Source organism: Scatophagus argus, chromosome 21, assembly GCF_020382885.2.
Source record: "Scatophagus argus isolate fScaArg1 chromosome 21, fScaArg1.pri, whole genome shotgun sequence".
NCBI lineage: Eukaryota > Metazoa > Chordata > Actinopteri > Scatophagidae > Scatophagus > Scatophagus argus.
In genome coordinates this window covers 10,103,699-10,115,171 of record NC_058513.1, presented here as the reverse complement: position 1 = coordinate 10,115,171, position 11,473 = coordinate 10,103,699, and the positions used below count along the sequence as shown (strand labels likewise).

General features: G+C 40.4%; 2 protein-coding genes across 3 annotated transcripts; both read right to left on the bottom strand.

Annotated features, from left to right (window-relative positions):
• Window positions 1-3,048: 3,048 nt before the first annotated feature.
• mylpfb (myosin light chain, phosphorylatable, fast skeletal muscle b) lies at window positions 3,049-5,971 on the bottom strand. The gene is made up of 6 exons (XM_046376420.1): window positions 5,821-5,971; window positions 5,112-5,210; window positions 3,908-4,088; window positions 3,671-3,749; window positions 3,512-3,560; window positions 3,049-3,416 (listed from the first exon to the last, which is right to left on the bottom strand). Exons 1-6 carry the CDS (start codon window positions 5,821-5,823, stop codon window positions 3,315-3,317), a joined length of 513 nt encoding a protein of 170 aa, XP_046232376.1. The 5' UTR covers window positions 5,824-5,971; the 3' UTR covers window positions 3,049-3,314.
• Window positions 5,972-8,066: 2,095 nt separating this feature from the next.
• Window positions 8,067-11,371, bottom strand: LOC124052316 (sesquipedalian-1-like). 2 transcript variants are annotated; one of them, XM_046376418.1, is made up of 4 exons: window positions 11,235-11,371; window positions 10,729-10,839; window positions 10,171-10,474; window positions 8,067-8,683 (listed from the first exon to the last, which is right to left on the bottom strand). In XM_046376418.1, the coding sequence occupies exons 2-4, from the start codon at window positions 10,807-10,809 to the stop codon at window positions 8,250-8,252; spliced, it is 819 nt and encodes a 272-aa protein (XP_046232374.1). In that variant the 5' UTR covers window positions 10,810-10,839; window positions 11,235-11,371; the 3' UTR covers window positions 8,067-8,249. The 2 variants fall into 2 exon arrangements, with proteins under 2 accessions (XP_046232374.1, XP_046232373.1); XM_046376417.1 differs by having other exon boundaries at window positions 11,194-11,236.
• Between the last annotated feature and the right edge of the window lie 102 nt (window positions 11,372-11,473).

The following is an 11,473-nucleotide window of genomic DNA, read 5'->3' as shown; positions in this document are numbered from 1 at the left end:
GAGTGTATATTATGGTTTGGTAATTGTATGAAGTGAGTAACATATCCGACTACTGATATTATTTTAGGAAACAAATTGCAAATATCACAGCATTTAGTTCCTTTATTTTAACACATCTAGTTTCAATGCAACAAAACAGTAAAGTTACAATCAATTTATTCTTATTAGGAAAACACATTCTTCAAATACTTTTAAGATGGGAAAAGTTGACAAGTTATACTATTATTCTTTTTTGGTCAAACACGTTGGTTTAAAGATCCAGACTGGTTTTCCAGAAGACATTATACCCTCAAATGATTAAATGACTAATACATACAATGAAAACAACAGAAAACAACAATGACAATAATATTCTAATAAAAATATAAACATAATTAACATTTATTTGTAAATCTCAGACATCAAACAAATGCTATGGCACTAAATTAAGATATGTTGCTACAATAAACATGGTGACATATGCATTATTACACTTTCTCACACTCTGCACAGATTGCAAAATTCCAGAAAGTAAAACTGAAAATAGAGAACAGTGGCTGTATGAGGTTCATTTCTTCTTCCCACATTTAAGCCAGTCCAGTTTTCCTAAGTTGCTCAAATGCAACATGACTGAAACAGTATTTCCTGTCACAGTGATGCATATCATTGAAAGAAAAAAAAGACAAAAAAACTTACTTTTGCTGAATTTCAGAACCTGGAACAGAACCCAAGTTATTACTGCAGGAAGATAGGATATAATGGAAACAACAAAGTTGTTGATGATGATTTGCAGAGCCCTCTTCTTCTGCGGGTGGACATTTCGTCCTCCAGGATTCGATCTCTTCAGAGTCCAGAGGATGGATAAATCACAGAAAGCAATAACAGGGAGAGTCAAAATGAAAAAGGATACCGGATTCATCTCAAGCTCTCTCTCAAGTCCAAAAGCAAAACAACATGCATAAGCAACAGTCACAGTCCAAACACCAACAGCTACCAGGATCCTGGGAGTCAGACTCTTTTTTTCACGATAAATAATTGGATGAACCACAGCCACATAGCAGTCCAGACAGATACAGGTTATATAGAGAGGCCTTCCACACAAAGTGAATGAGTACAAGAAGGAAATAAATGCTAAATACACTAAGTTAGGATGGCCTACACTGGTAGTATACAACTCTAGAGGAGTAAAGGAGAAGTAAACCAGATCCATGATAGAAATATTTAAAGTAAAGACATCATTTGGGGTGAATGTTGCTCCTTTTCTTCCTTTCCAAAACATGTTCAAAAGTATGGCAACAGCTCCAGGAAAACCAAAAAGAGAGGAAACTATGGTGAAACATGTCCAGAAGATAAAATTCCCAGGTTCACACTCATCAGCAGTTGTATTAGAGTAGTCAGTGATGTTAATTAACTTAGACATTTAGATTTCTGGTGGCGGTGTTGCTAAAAAACAAAACAAAAAATGCAACTTTCTGTTGCTGTCCAATTAATCGAATGAAAACACCCACCGACAGAAACTGAACGAGTCTACCTCTTGCTGAGTAAAGTGATCAAATGACATGTTTGAGAAAGTTCTGTAGATTTGAATAGCAAAATTGTGGCAAGGGACGTTAAACTTTATCATCCGTCACATCTGTCAACAGACATCGGTTTTCCACACAATCACAGAGTAAATGTTGCCATTGTACAGTTGCAAATCACAGATATGCTGTAACTATACATTTCTTTAGTTTACATTTATTTATATGGCACTTTCCAACTGTCATGACAATGTTGAGCTCAAGATCTAGTTAGGTTTGCACAGAAAAGCAACACTTGGTTAGGGTTGGGAATAGATTGTAGTGTCTGGTGATTGGTACCATTGATGCCTTCCTGAGATCTGGTGATTAATGATGGTTTCCTGGGGAGCCTATGTACCTCAGCCCTAAAGGCACAGGGTACATAGGAAGATGGTCTTTCTCCCCCCTCTCTCGGTCTTGGAAAGGTCATAATGTAAATTAAACTATATAAGGATGCTGACAGCAGCAACATAAAACTGTAACCTGAAGCCATAACCTTAATCTTGCAATCACTAACATTATAAATTTTTGTACTAGTTTCTGTAGCATTCATATGATGAATCTGATTTACACGTTGTCACATAGTGACATCAGTAATGGCCCAGGATTTATATGGCAATAGTCCAGTCCATTTCATTCCTACTTCTGTATTATTAGGTATTTCCAGGATTTCCTTCTGTGCTGCAGATTTAGAGACATGGGTTGATACTGCATGAAATATTTCATATATTTTTAGACTCTGAGATTATGATGATGATTAAATATGCCATCGAAATCTTGATTATACTTCTCCATATGTACACTACAGTCAGTGTCATTTTAGGGATGTCCAGGCATGGTTAACCAGCAGTGCTTACACCCACGCCCCCACTTAAACCAACAGACACAGTGTCATACGAAAGATAGTGGATTTTATTTGTACTTCTTTATTTGTTACAGACACAGTCACAACAACAGGAGAGAAACAGCAGTGAGTGGGAGGAAGAAGAGTCAGAAACAAAGATGTTTTACTTTTGTTTATTTCACCTCTGCCTCCCACTCACCATCTGTCACCATCTCTTTCTCTAATTATAAGAATTAATGTTTTGAAAGAAAAACTTTCCTCTTTTTCACTGCGGCTTTTCCTGTGTATACCTGTGTTAAAAAGAAGGAGAGACAGAATAAAAAGAGAGGGGTAGGGAAACTATTATAGTACAGTACTCCCTCTCTTTTGCTGTGCGCTCCTCCCTAATACAAACAAAGGGATAGATCCATTACGCACTCTGTGTCAGGCTGAGACTAACAGACCACTTGGGTCAGACTGCTTACTTGTTTCAAGCAAGTGACTGTGTTTGCACCACAGCACCCAAGAGACATTTGTGACTGATCGCTGTATACACTGAACTACATATGCATACATGCGGCACGTAGGTGTGATGCATGCACTGTTGGCCTCAACACAGAAGAACAGGATGAATGATGGGAGGAAAAGACGGAGGAACAAGAGGCAGGGACAGAGATAGAGAGAGTGTTTCAGTGCCACAAGATTATTTTTATTGAAAATAATCCCATGTTCCCCTGTTGGTACTCACACACAAACACCCCCACAGCCTCCAGTCCTCTCACTGAATATCTCGATAAAGGAGACAAGTCTTTTTGTAGTGAGCTGGCAAGTGAAAAGAGTGGACCGGGGCGCGAAAGTGTGCAAGGAAGCCACGGCGTCGGAGAAGGGGGAGTGAGTAGATGGTGCGGCAAGTATGGGTTTGAACGGAGGTAGAGATCTTGAGAGAGGGGGATTTACTCCTCCTTGTCCTCTCCGTGTGTGATGACGTAGCAGATGTTCTTGTAGTCCACATTGCCAGCCACATCAGGGGGGAAAGCAGCCCACAGGTTGGTCATCTGCAGAGGAGGGATTACAGAAACAGTTTACAACCCTGGACAACTAATTACTGAATGAATGGGAATATCAGTGAGACAAAGACTGATCATCTCACCTCCTCAGCGGTGAACCTGTCGCACTGGGTGGTCAGGAGCTCTTCAAGGCTGGAGGGAGTAGATGGAGAAAAATGAATATCAGAGGATGTATCTTAAGTCAAAATTGTGACAGTTCGGACTGTTGTGACAAAAGGTAGGTTAAAGTTAAAAGCCCTTACAATTCCTTCTTGATGGCGCCAGTGCCCTCAGGGTCCAGGACCTTGAAAGCGCTGACAATAACGTCCTCGGGATCAGCACCTAAGAGTTAAAAACAGCCCATTAGTCTCACTTAAAAAGGATAAAAAACAAGAAGAGAAGTAAGAGGATAAATGTACTCTTTGCAATGCTAAAAAGTTTATGAGTAAGACAAAAAGCAACAAGCAGGGGAGGCTTGAAGTGTCCATGTGTCAACACACCCTTCAGCTTCTCGCCGAACATGGTCAGGAAGACAGTGAAGTTGATGGGGCCGCTGGCCTCCTTCACCATGGCCTCCAGCTCCTCATTCTTCACATTCAGTTGGCCCATGGTGGCCAGCACGTCCCTGAGGTCGTCCTTGCTGATGATGCCATCTCTGTTCTGGTCGATGATTGTGAAAGCCTGCCAGGAAAGAGAGAGGGGAGGTTAATTAATGCATAAAAAATACAGACATTATGCTTCAACGTTGCTGCAAATGGTTCACCACCTCCTCAGGTGGCACTCATGAGCTCACACAATATAAACAAAAAAAAACCCCAAAAACTAATGAAAACAGTGAAACTTGAGACGCTCACATTTCTCACAAGTCCTCGTCATAAGGCTTGTTTGTGATAATTATTTGCATGCAGTAGTCCGCCAACATGAGCGTGTGAATGTGGAGCTGTTATCCACCTCTCTTTGCACATAGCTGGGCGTAGCATCCAGTGAAACCAAAGATGGCATTGCAAACCTTTTGGGACTTGGCAGCTGGTCGGCCACTTGTCTTTCTAAGGTGTTAAAATGGTCTCGGAATGTGAGACGAGCCCCTTGCGACATTTAAGGAGAAGGTATTGATTACAGCTGTCACCGCCCCTCTTCTTCTTTTCATGCCTTGTGACTAAATTTTCCGACCTTATCCCCCAATGTGACCCTCTAAAAGGTCAGCTAAGCCACTGGATCCACTGTATTCTCTTTTCAATCAACCTTTCTACTGTTCCCTTTTCTTTTCACAAAATGTAGGCTCAACTTTAAATCTAGGAAGCTCATCTTTTTTCTCATTGTTTCAACCTTGAGCGCATACTTCCTGCTTTGATTAATATCACTGTCCACCAGCTGTTGGGAGGCATCGCTATGGGGTTAGAGAACGAGTGTTTTGAGTCTCTAGGAGGATTACTGAGCCAACCCTGGGGAGAGGTAGCTGCTGTCATCGGAAAACTGATTTACGGTACTGTCATGCTGATGAGGACATTTTTGCTGTCACACAGTCAACCAAATCAGGTCTATATCATTTGGAAGCTTCCTCAAGTTACCACCAAGGTCAATGATACATGGAGTCATCACTAATATGAGCCCCACAAAAATCCCCTTTCTCTCAAGACCAGAAGGATTTGATTTCCCATGACTACAAAATTTGAAGTGCTGGAGATCTGATAAAGAAAACTTTACCTCCTTGTACTCCTGGATCTGGCTCTGCTCAAACATGGAGAACACATTGGAGGATCCACCCTCACCCTGCTGCTGCCTCCTCTTGGCTTTCTTGGGTGCCTGTACAATGATGCAAGGTAAAAACAAAACAAAAAACTAACTAAAAACAAAAAGTAAAGCCTCAAGCATGACATTATCCACACAGACATCACTATAAAATGCAGTGCATAACTCTGAGTGGTAATCGTAAGATTATCAAGGATGCCCTATTTGAAGTACACAAAGAAGTACTTAACTTCTCCTTTCAGTAACTTCTACATCTGTATTATGGCCAAACTGCTAACAAATCACACATTTAGTTCACAAAGCTTTTGTGAAAAAAAGTCTATCCATTTTAAATCTATCAGTCAATTTAGAGGGTAAAGTACCACGTAATTGCTTTGGGAGCTAAAATAACGTACCAGTCATCCCAAAACATTTTGCCTTTCAGTATTTCATCATGGTTAAGATCTGAGATGTTAACTAAACTTTAGTTCAAGCGAGCAGATTAAAGTTAAGACTGGGTCCGAATCCACAGTTCAGGATGCTCGGTTCAAGAGAATTTTACTTCACGAGCCATTGGTAATCCAGATAGTAGATGTTTCAGTGATGCTTTCATCTCATCAGTTTAGTGCTGAGAAGATCCTACATCCCTAGAGACAGTTCTTCCAAGGAACGTGGCCACACTCACCATCTCTCAAGTTTGTGGGGTTGTTGTTGGTCAAGAAGAGAAGCCTACGCCAAAGCCGATGTGACTGACATGTAGGTATTGGACCCTTGGGGCCTTATATACTAGCCCACGGGGGGCTAACTTTAGCCACACATCAGGTTTGGCAGGGAAACAGAGCTGAGGAAAAGTAAGAGAAAGAGGGAGGAGCAAGAAGGTGGTGGAGCGGATCAGCTTACCAATGCTCCAAAATTGGCCCCCAGTAGTCTTGGAATGAGGTGAATTCAATGCCAACACGCAGGCGTGACTTTGGTGTTATCTGTGGACTAATATGGCAAAACTGCCAGACAGGGAATGCTGCAGGACTACTGAACTGTCCTCATACCCTTCTTCTTGACATACTGAGAGTCTTTGTTGTGGCTATTTTTGATTCCACCATGGGAGTACAAAACCCAGAGTATTATGACAGGCTGCTTCACTCCCTTGATACACACACATGTGGGATTAAAAGTAATTAACAGCTTTGAGTTGCTCGAAGTGTCAACACATATTGGCAGTCAACATATCCTAAAGTCATCACCTGTCTAAATGACAGGTTTAGTGCGAGATTAGTGCCCACGACCAGATCAGTAGTGGCCAGCAGGGTTTATAATCAGCCATGAAACTTAAAAACATTTGGCTGATGGACACTGGTCTAGCTCCAGCGCTGACACACGCCTACTAGGCCTCTAGAAACAGTGACTATGCATCAATGAGAAAGGCTGTAGCACACTACATTCAGACACCTAATGGTAGCCTGTTGGTTTCTCTCTCATGTTGTTTCACTGTTTTGCACACAGGTAGAAGTGCAAAATGCCACACACAGTTAGAAAAAAAAACCAGAAGTTTACATATTAGCAGGTATAAGGAATTATGTTTCATAGCACGTGACAGATTTAATCTAGTTCTCAAATACTTCATCTCTCTCTGTAATAGGAGGACCTGTTAATATCTGTTAAAATCTATTTCTGTTATTTTAGTCACATCTGTGATGGGAAACAGAACATGATGATTGGACTAAATGAGCAGCTTTCCCACCATGGATGCACTAATTTGGGTTGCTCCTAGAGGTTCCCAGTTTAGTTGCTTTAGAAAAATAGGACAGTGACCCACCCACTAAACTCCATATATGAGCTCCATAGGCTGCCATCAATCACACCCTTCTACCGCTGAGCTATGTATTGGGATCCAGCCCCAGCGTGAGCTGACACTGTGTCTTTGCTCATTTGTAAATCTACTACTTCACATAGCAATGTTTTTACTGTCTGGGTGTTGACTGATTAAATATCCAACCCCTGCTTATCTTAACTTATAAAGAACGATTTGCTGAGAAATGAGTTTAAGTTGTATGTGAATAACGTTGCGAGCAGTGGACGAGCCACTTCAAGTATGGGCTTGAAGGTGAAAAGAGAGAGAGACACAGGGAGAAAGAGACCAAGCTCTGTCATAGACCATAAAAACAAGACAGCTGTAGAGACGGAAATAGCTCTGCCTACCCCCTGCCATTCTCTTTCTCAGCTATTCTGACTCTCTTCTATGATTCAAGACTTTCCTCTTCTTGGCCTGGTTTGCCCCCATACAATTGTTGATTCTTTTTTTAACCACGCAATCACTGGCCTGCATTAAAGTGAAAACGGCCTGCAACTTTAATTCACAGGTGTACAATCCAATTGGACAATCAAATCATCAACCTCAAAAACACCTTTTTTTTCATGTTAAAAGAAAAAACTGTTGTCAATCCGGAAACCAGGCATTCAGAGTCTTGTAATCCTGTAGGCAATGTACAGCCTTTTGTATTTGGGGATGAGAACTTCAGCTTCTTTCACTCACTAAAATAAATGTCTATTTTTTTGGACAAACATCATGACTATACATTTCTCAAAGATATCAGAAAAAGTATCATTTTAGTACCTGTACAGAAACTCTGGTATCAAGTCAGCATTTATATAAAGTACTTTAATACCTTGAAGATTCATTTTAACCAGACAGTATGGGCAGACACATTTGACACAGGGGTTTGTTTCCCCATTGTGGGGAAATAAAGGAAATCTTAATCTAATCTTAATCAAATTTTCATTCATTGATTGATAGACTGAATGAGACAATAGAGTAGCTAGAGTACAAAAGATGTCACATTTGAAGCTGGTGTTAGTGTCTTTAAAAAGTGTCATTTTCTGTTTAAAATTTTCCATGAGTGCTTCACACGTCACAAAGATGAAACATCAAAAGAGCAGGAGATCATAGACCATTTATTGAATATATGAAATAATAATTAAAATACAACTAACAAAATATATACAAATATATGAAATATATGAAATATATCTTCAGTATAGTTTCTGTAATTTCTATTTACATTATAGTTTTGCAGTGCAACCAGAGATACTGGAATTAAAGTTTAGGTTTAGTTATGTTCATCCAAAATCTATCAAGTTTTCTTCCTGAACAGCTTTATCACCTCGTCCCCTCTTCAACCAATCAGCAATCAGTTCCTTCACCTCTTTTCCATAATCTTCATGTAATTTACTAAATTCCTCCATGGTACCTAAACAGGCCCCTGACCACTCCTCCAGTGGCAGAGCAGGAGTGTTGACAGGCACCACATTTGCATTCCTCTTGGGCCAGAGTTTGGGTGATCTTTTACTTGCTGTTTTGGATGAAATGGTTGAAGCTTGGAGCATCTGACTGGAGCTCAGACTGGGTCCTGCTCCCACAGCTGGTGCTGGATACAAAGACGGTGCTGAAGTTTGTGTGCTTAGACCTGCTGCAGGATATCCCGCTTCTGCTGTGTTGAATTTTGGCATGACGAAAGTGTTGACTGGTTCACTCGAGAACTCAAATAAGGCTTCTGAGAAACAGAAAAAAACACAAATAACCAAATGGCTGAAGTTATGTTAACAGAGACACCAAAGCTGCTTTTCCTACACTTTTGCTGGTTCAGGTCTTGGAAGGAGCCACGGATCAAACAACCAGTCCTACAATCATAGCCAAAGCACTCTGCCACCTACGGCCACTCAGGCTGTAGAGCACTGAAAAAGTCTTACAACATAAAGGCTTTAATTTTTAAAAGATTTTATCCTACTGAAAAAGTCATTGTTTGCATTGTTACAATATAAATAAATGTAAAAACTCTTAAACAGGAGTCTCAAACCATCCACCATGGAGGGGCGAGACCACTACACAAACATCCCCTTTGCTTTGATTTATTATTTACTACTGATTTATTTTTAAATTAGGTCGACATGTTAACGTTTTCTTTTTAACCCATTTCTGTATGTATTTTAGAGCAACCCTTTTATTTCCTAGCAAGGCTGCAAAACCAGAAGATAAAAACCATCCAATCTTTGCAGCTTACTAAGTGTTTATATCACCCTAAATACTTTATTTATGACCAACAACACTCTTGGTCCACCATGTCTCAAATGTCTCTCTTGAAACCTATAAAGTACAGCTGAGCTGGAGGACGGAGTGATAATTTTTTATGGAGTTTAATGAGACCACAAATTGTCATGCTTTCCCTACAAAAACTTCCTTCCTGAAGTCTCCAAAATCTCCATCATTTATTAAACATAAGGCCATTAATTCACTTCATTACATGATAATCACTGAATACCACTGTAAATAGTGTAACTGAAGATGCAGCCATACAAAAAATTATATTATATATAAAAATAACTCAGCAATAAAGACAGCCATTGTGAAGCTTATGATAAAGTACACCATCAGACAGAAACTGATTCACATATACAGAAGACGACAAACCATCATTTATACCTGATTTTCCAGCTGACACTGCTGAACAGCTTCTCATGGCTGATAAGATTCAAATGTTTATTTTTTTTCCAATAAGGTAAATCAAAAAACAGATTTTGGCATTTATAGCAAATTCAAATCAAATGCTTTGACACACTCATGTCACACTGTCATGTCAATCCAAAATAAAGACTTTTATAGAACTGCAGAAAAACACAATGACAAAAGGCATACAGAAGACTGTCGTGTTTAATAAATAATAATTATAAAATTAGACATATATCATGCATCCTTAAATCAAATAGAACATAACTAAAAACTATACGATCAAAAACTACAGCGAGAGTTGAATCTTTATCCTTGACAAAGTCTGAAAAATAAGATCACTGCAAACTTGACTTACCGTGTTCACAGTATCCACAGACAGATGTTAGGAGATTAAACTGTCTGCATACCGTGTACCACCATGTACATGGCATCTGTAAACAGTGACTCAGCGCCTCACGCAGCTGCTCTCCAGAACAAAAGCAGCCTTCTTTCACCCACAGATAAATGATAGCACTGAGACTTTCAGTCGCTCACCTTTGTACTTCTTCTCCAGGTCCATCACTAGAAGAGCCAGGTAGCTGTGGTTGGCCGACAGCAGGGCTTTGATCCAGCTCTCCTGACTGGCCTGATCCTCTGCAGCAAACTTGTACGTTCGCAGCCCCGGCTCACTCCACACCAGCGAGAAGGCAAACTGCTCCTCGGACTCACACAGCTGGACGGTGCAGCCCTCCAGAACAATCACTCCTGTCAGGTCCCGGTCGGACGGTCTTTCCTTGTAGAAGAGGAGGTTCCCCTTCAGCACGCACCAACGTTTCTGATATGAAGTCTTTATCTCACCCTGTGGGGCAATTGTGCCATTTGTGGTTTACTGTCTCTGTTAGAAATCGTTGGTTTGCTCAATCTATTACACAACCTGGTTGGTGAAATGAGCAGCCTACTGGGAAGTTAACTGTGTTAAATGAAATTACTGATGCAAGCACTGAAAGGGGAAGTTGACTATTCCATAGATACTTCTTTGAAACCAACCACAATATACTGGAAAAGGCAAACTTCCTCCTGAATTTAGATGAAGTCCCATCCAAAGTGTCTTACCTTTTTGTACAGGTACCCTTCTTTGTCTACTGGGGAGTTGGATGATTCAAAATAGGAGACGATTTTTTCATCAAGCTTCATTTCAACATCACAGGATGCTCTGAACTGGACCTGCAACACGGACACAAAAGAAAATGAATTTAGCCTTCTTCCTCATTTAAGGCTGTTTGTGTGTTTGTGCAGAATTATTATCAACGGACTCAAGGCTTAATTTTAAGTTCGCCATCTCTATGGCGCACTTCCGTGTTGCTCCATATCCCGAATAAAAAGTCAAGTGCGCAATTTAATACGCTTTCTATTGTGTTGGGGACGAGCCAACAATAACCGCCATTAATGACCCGCCAGCTGTTTTTAAGGTATCGTCTCAACACACATTTCTCCTACGATAAAAATAACTGAGTCTGACGCTCATGTTTCGCTTTCCATGTGTAACCTACTTTAACTTGAGAAACAGCCGGGACAAACCATGTTTTTTTTTCACTTCCACATTGCTCTTGTTTGCTCACCTTTCTGAAGCGTGTAAATGTGTTTCGGTTTCCTGCGGAGAGTGTGTGTGTCAATCACTTCCTGGGTGCTGAGGTGAGGGCAGGTCCACGTCAACAGCACAAACTGTATGGGATGTGTGAACGGCTACAGATGGAGGTTCACTGAACTGAATGAATTATATTAAAGCAAACCGTTTTAGAAAAGAAATTACATAACCGTGTTAATTACCATTTAATTAACAGTTACATATGCAAATACG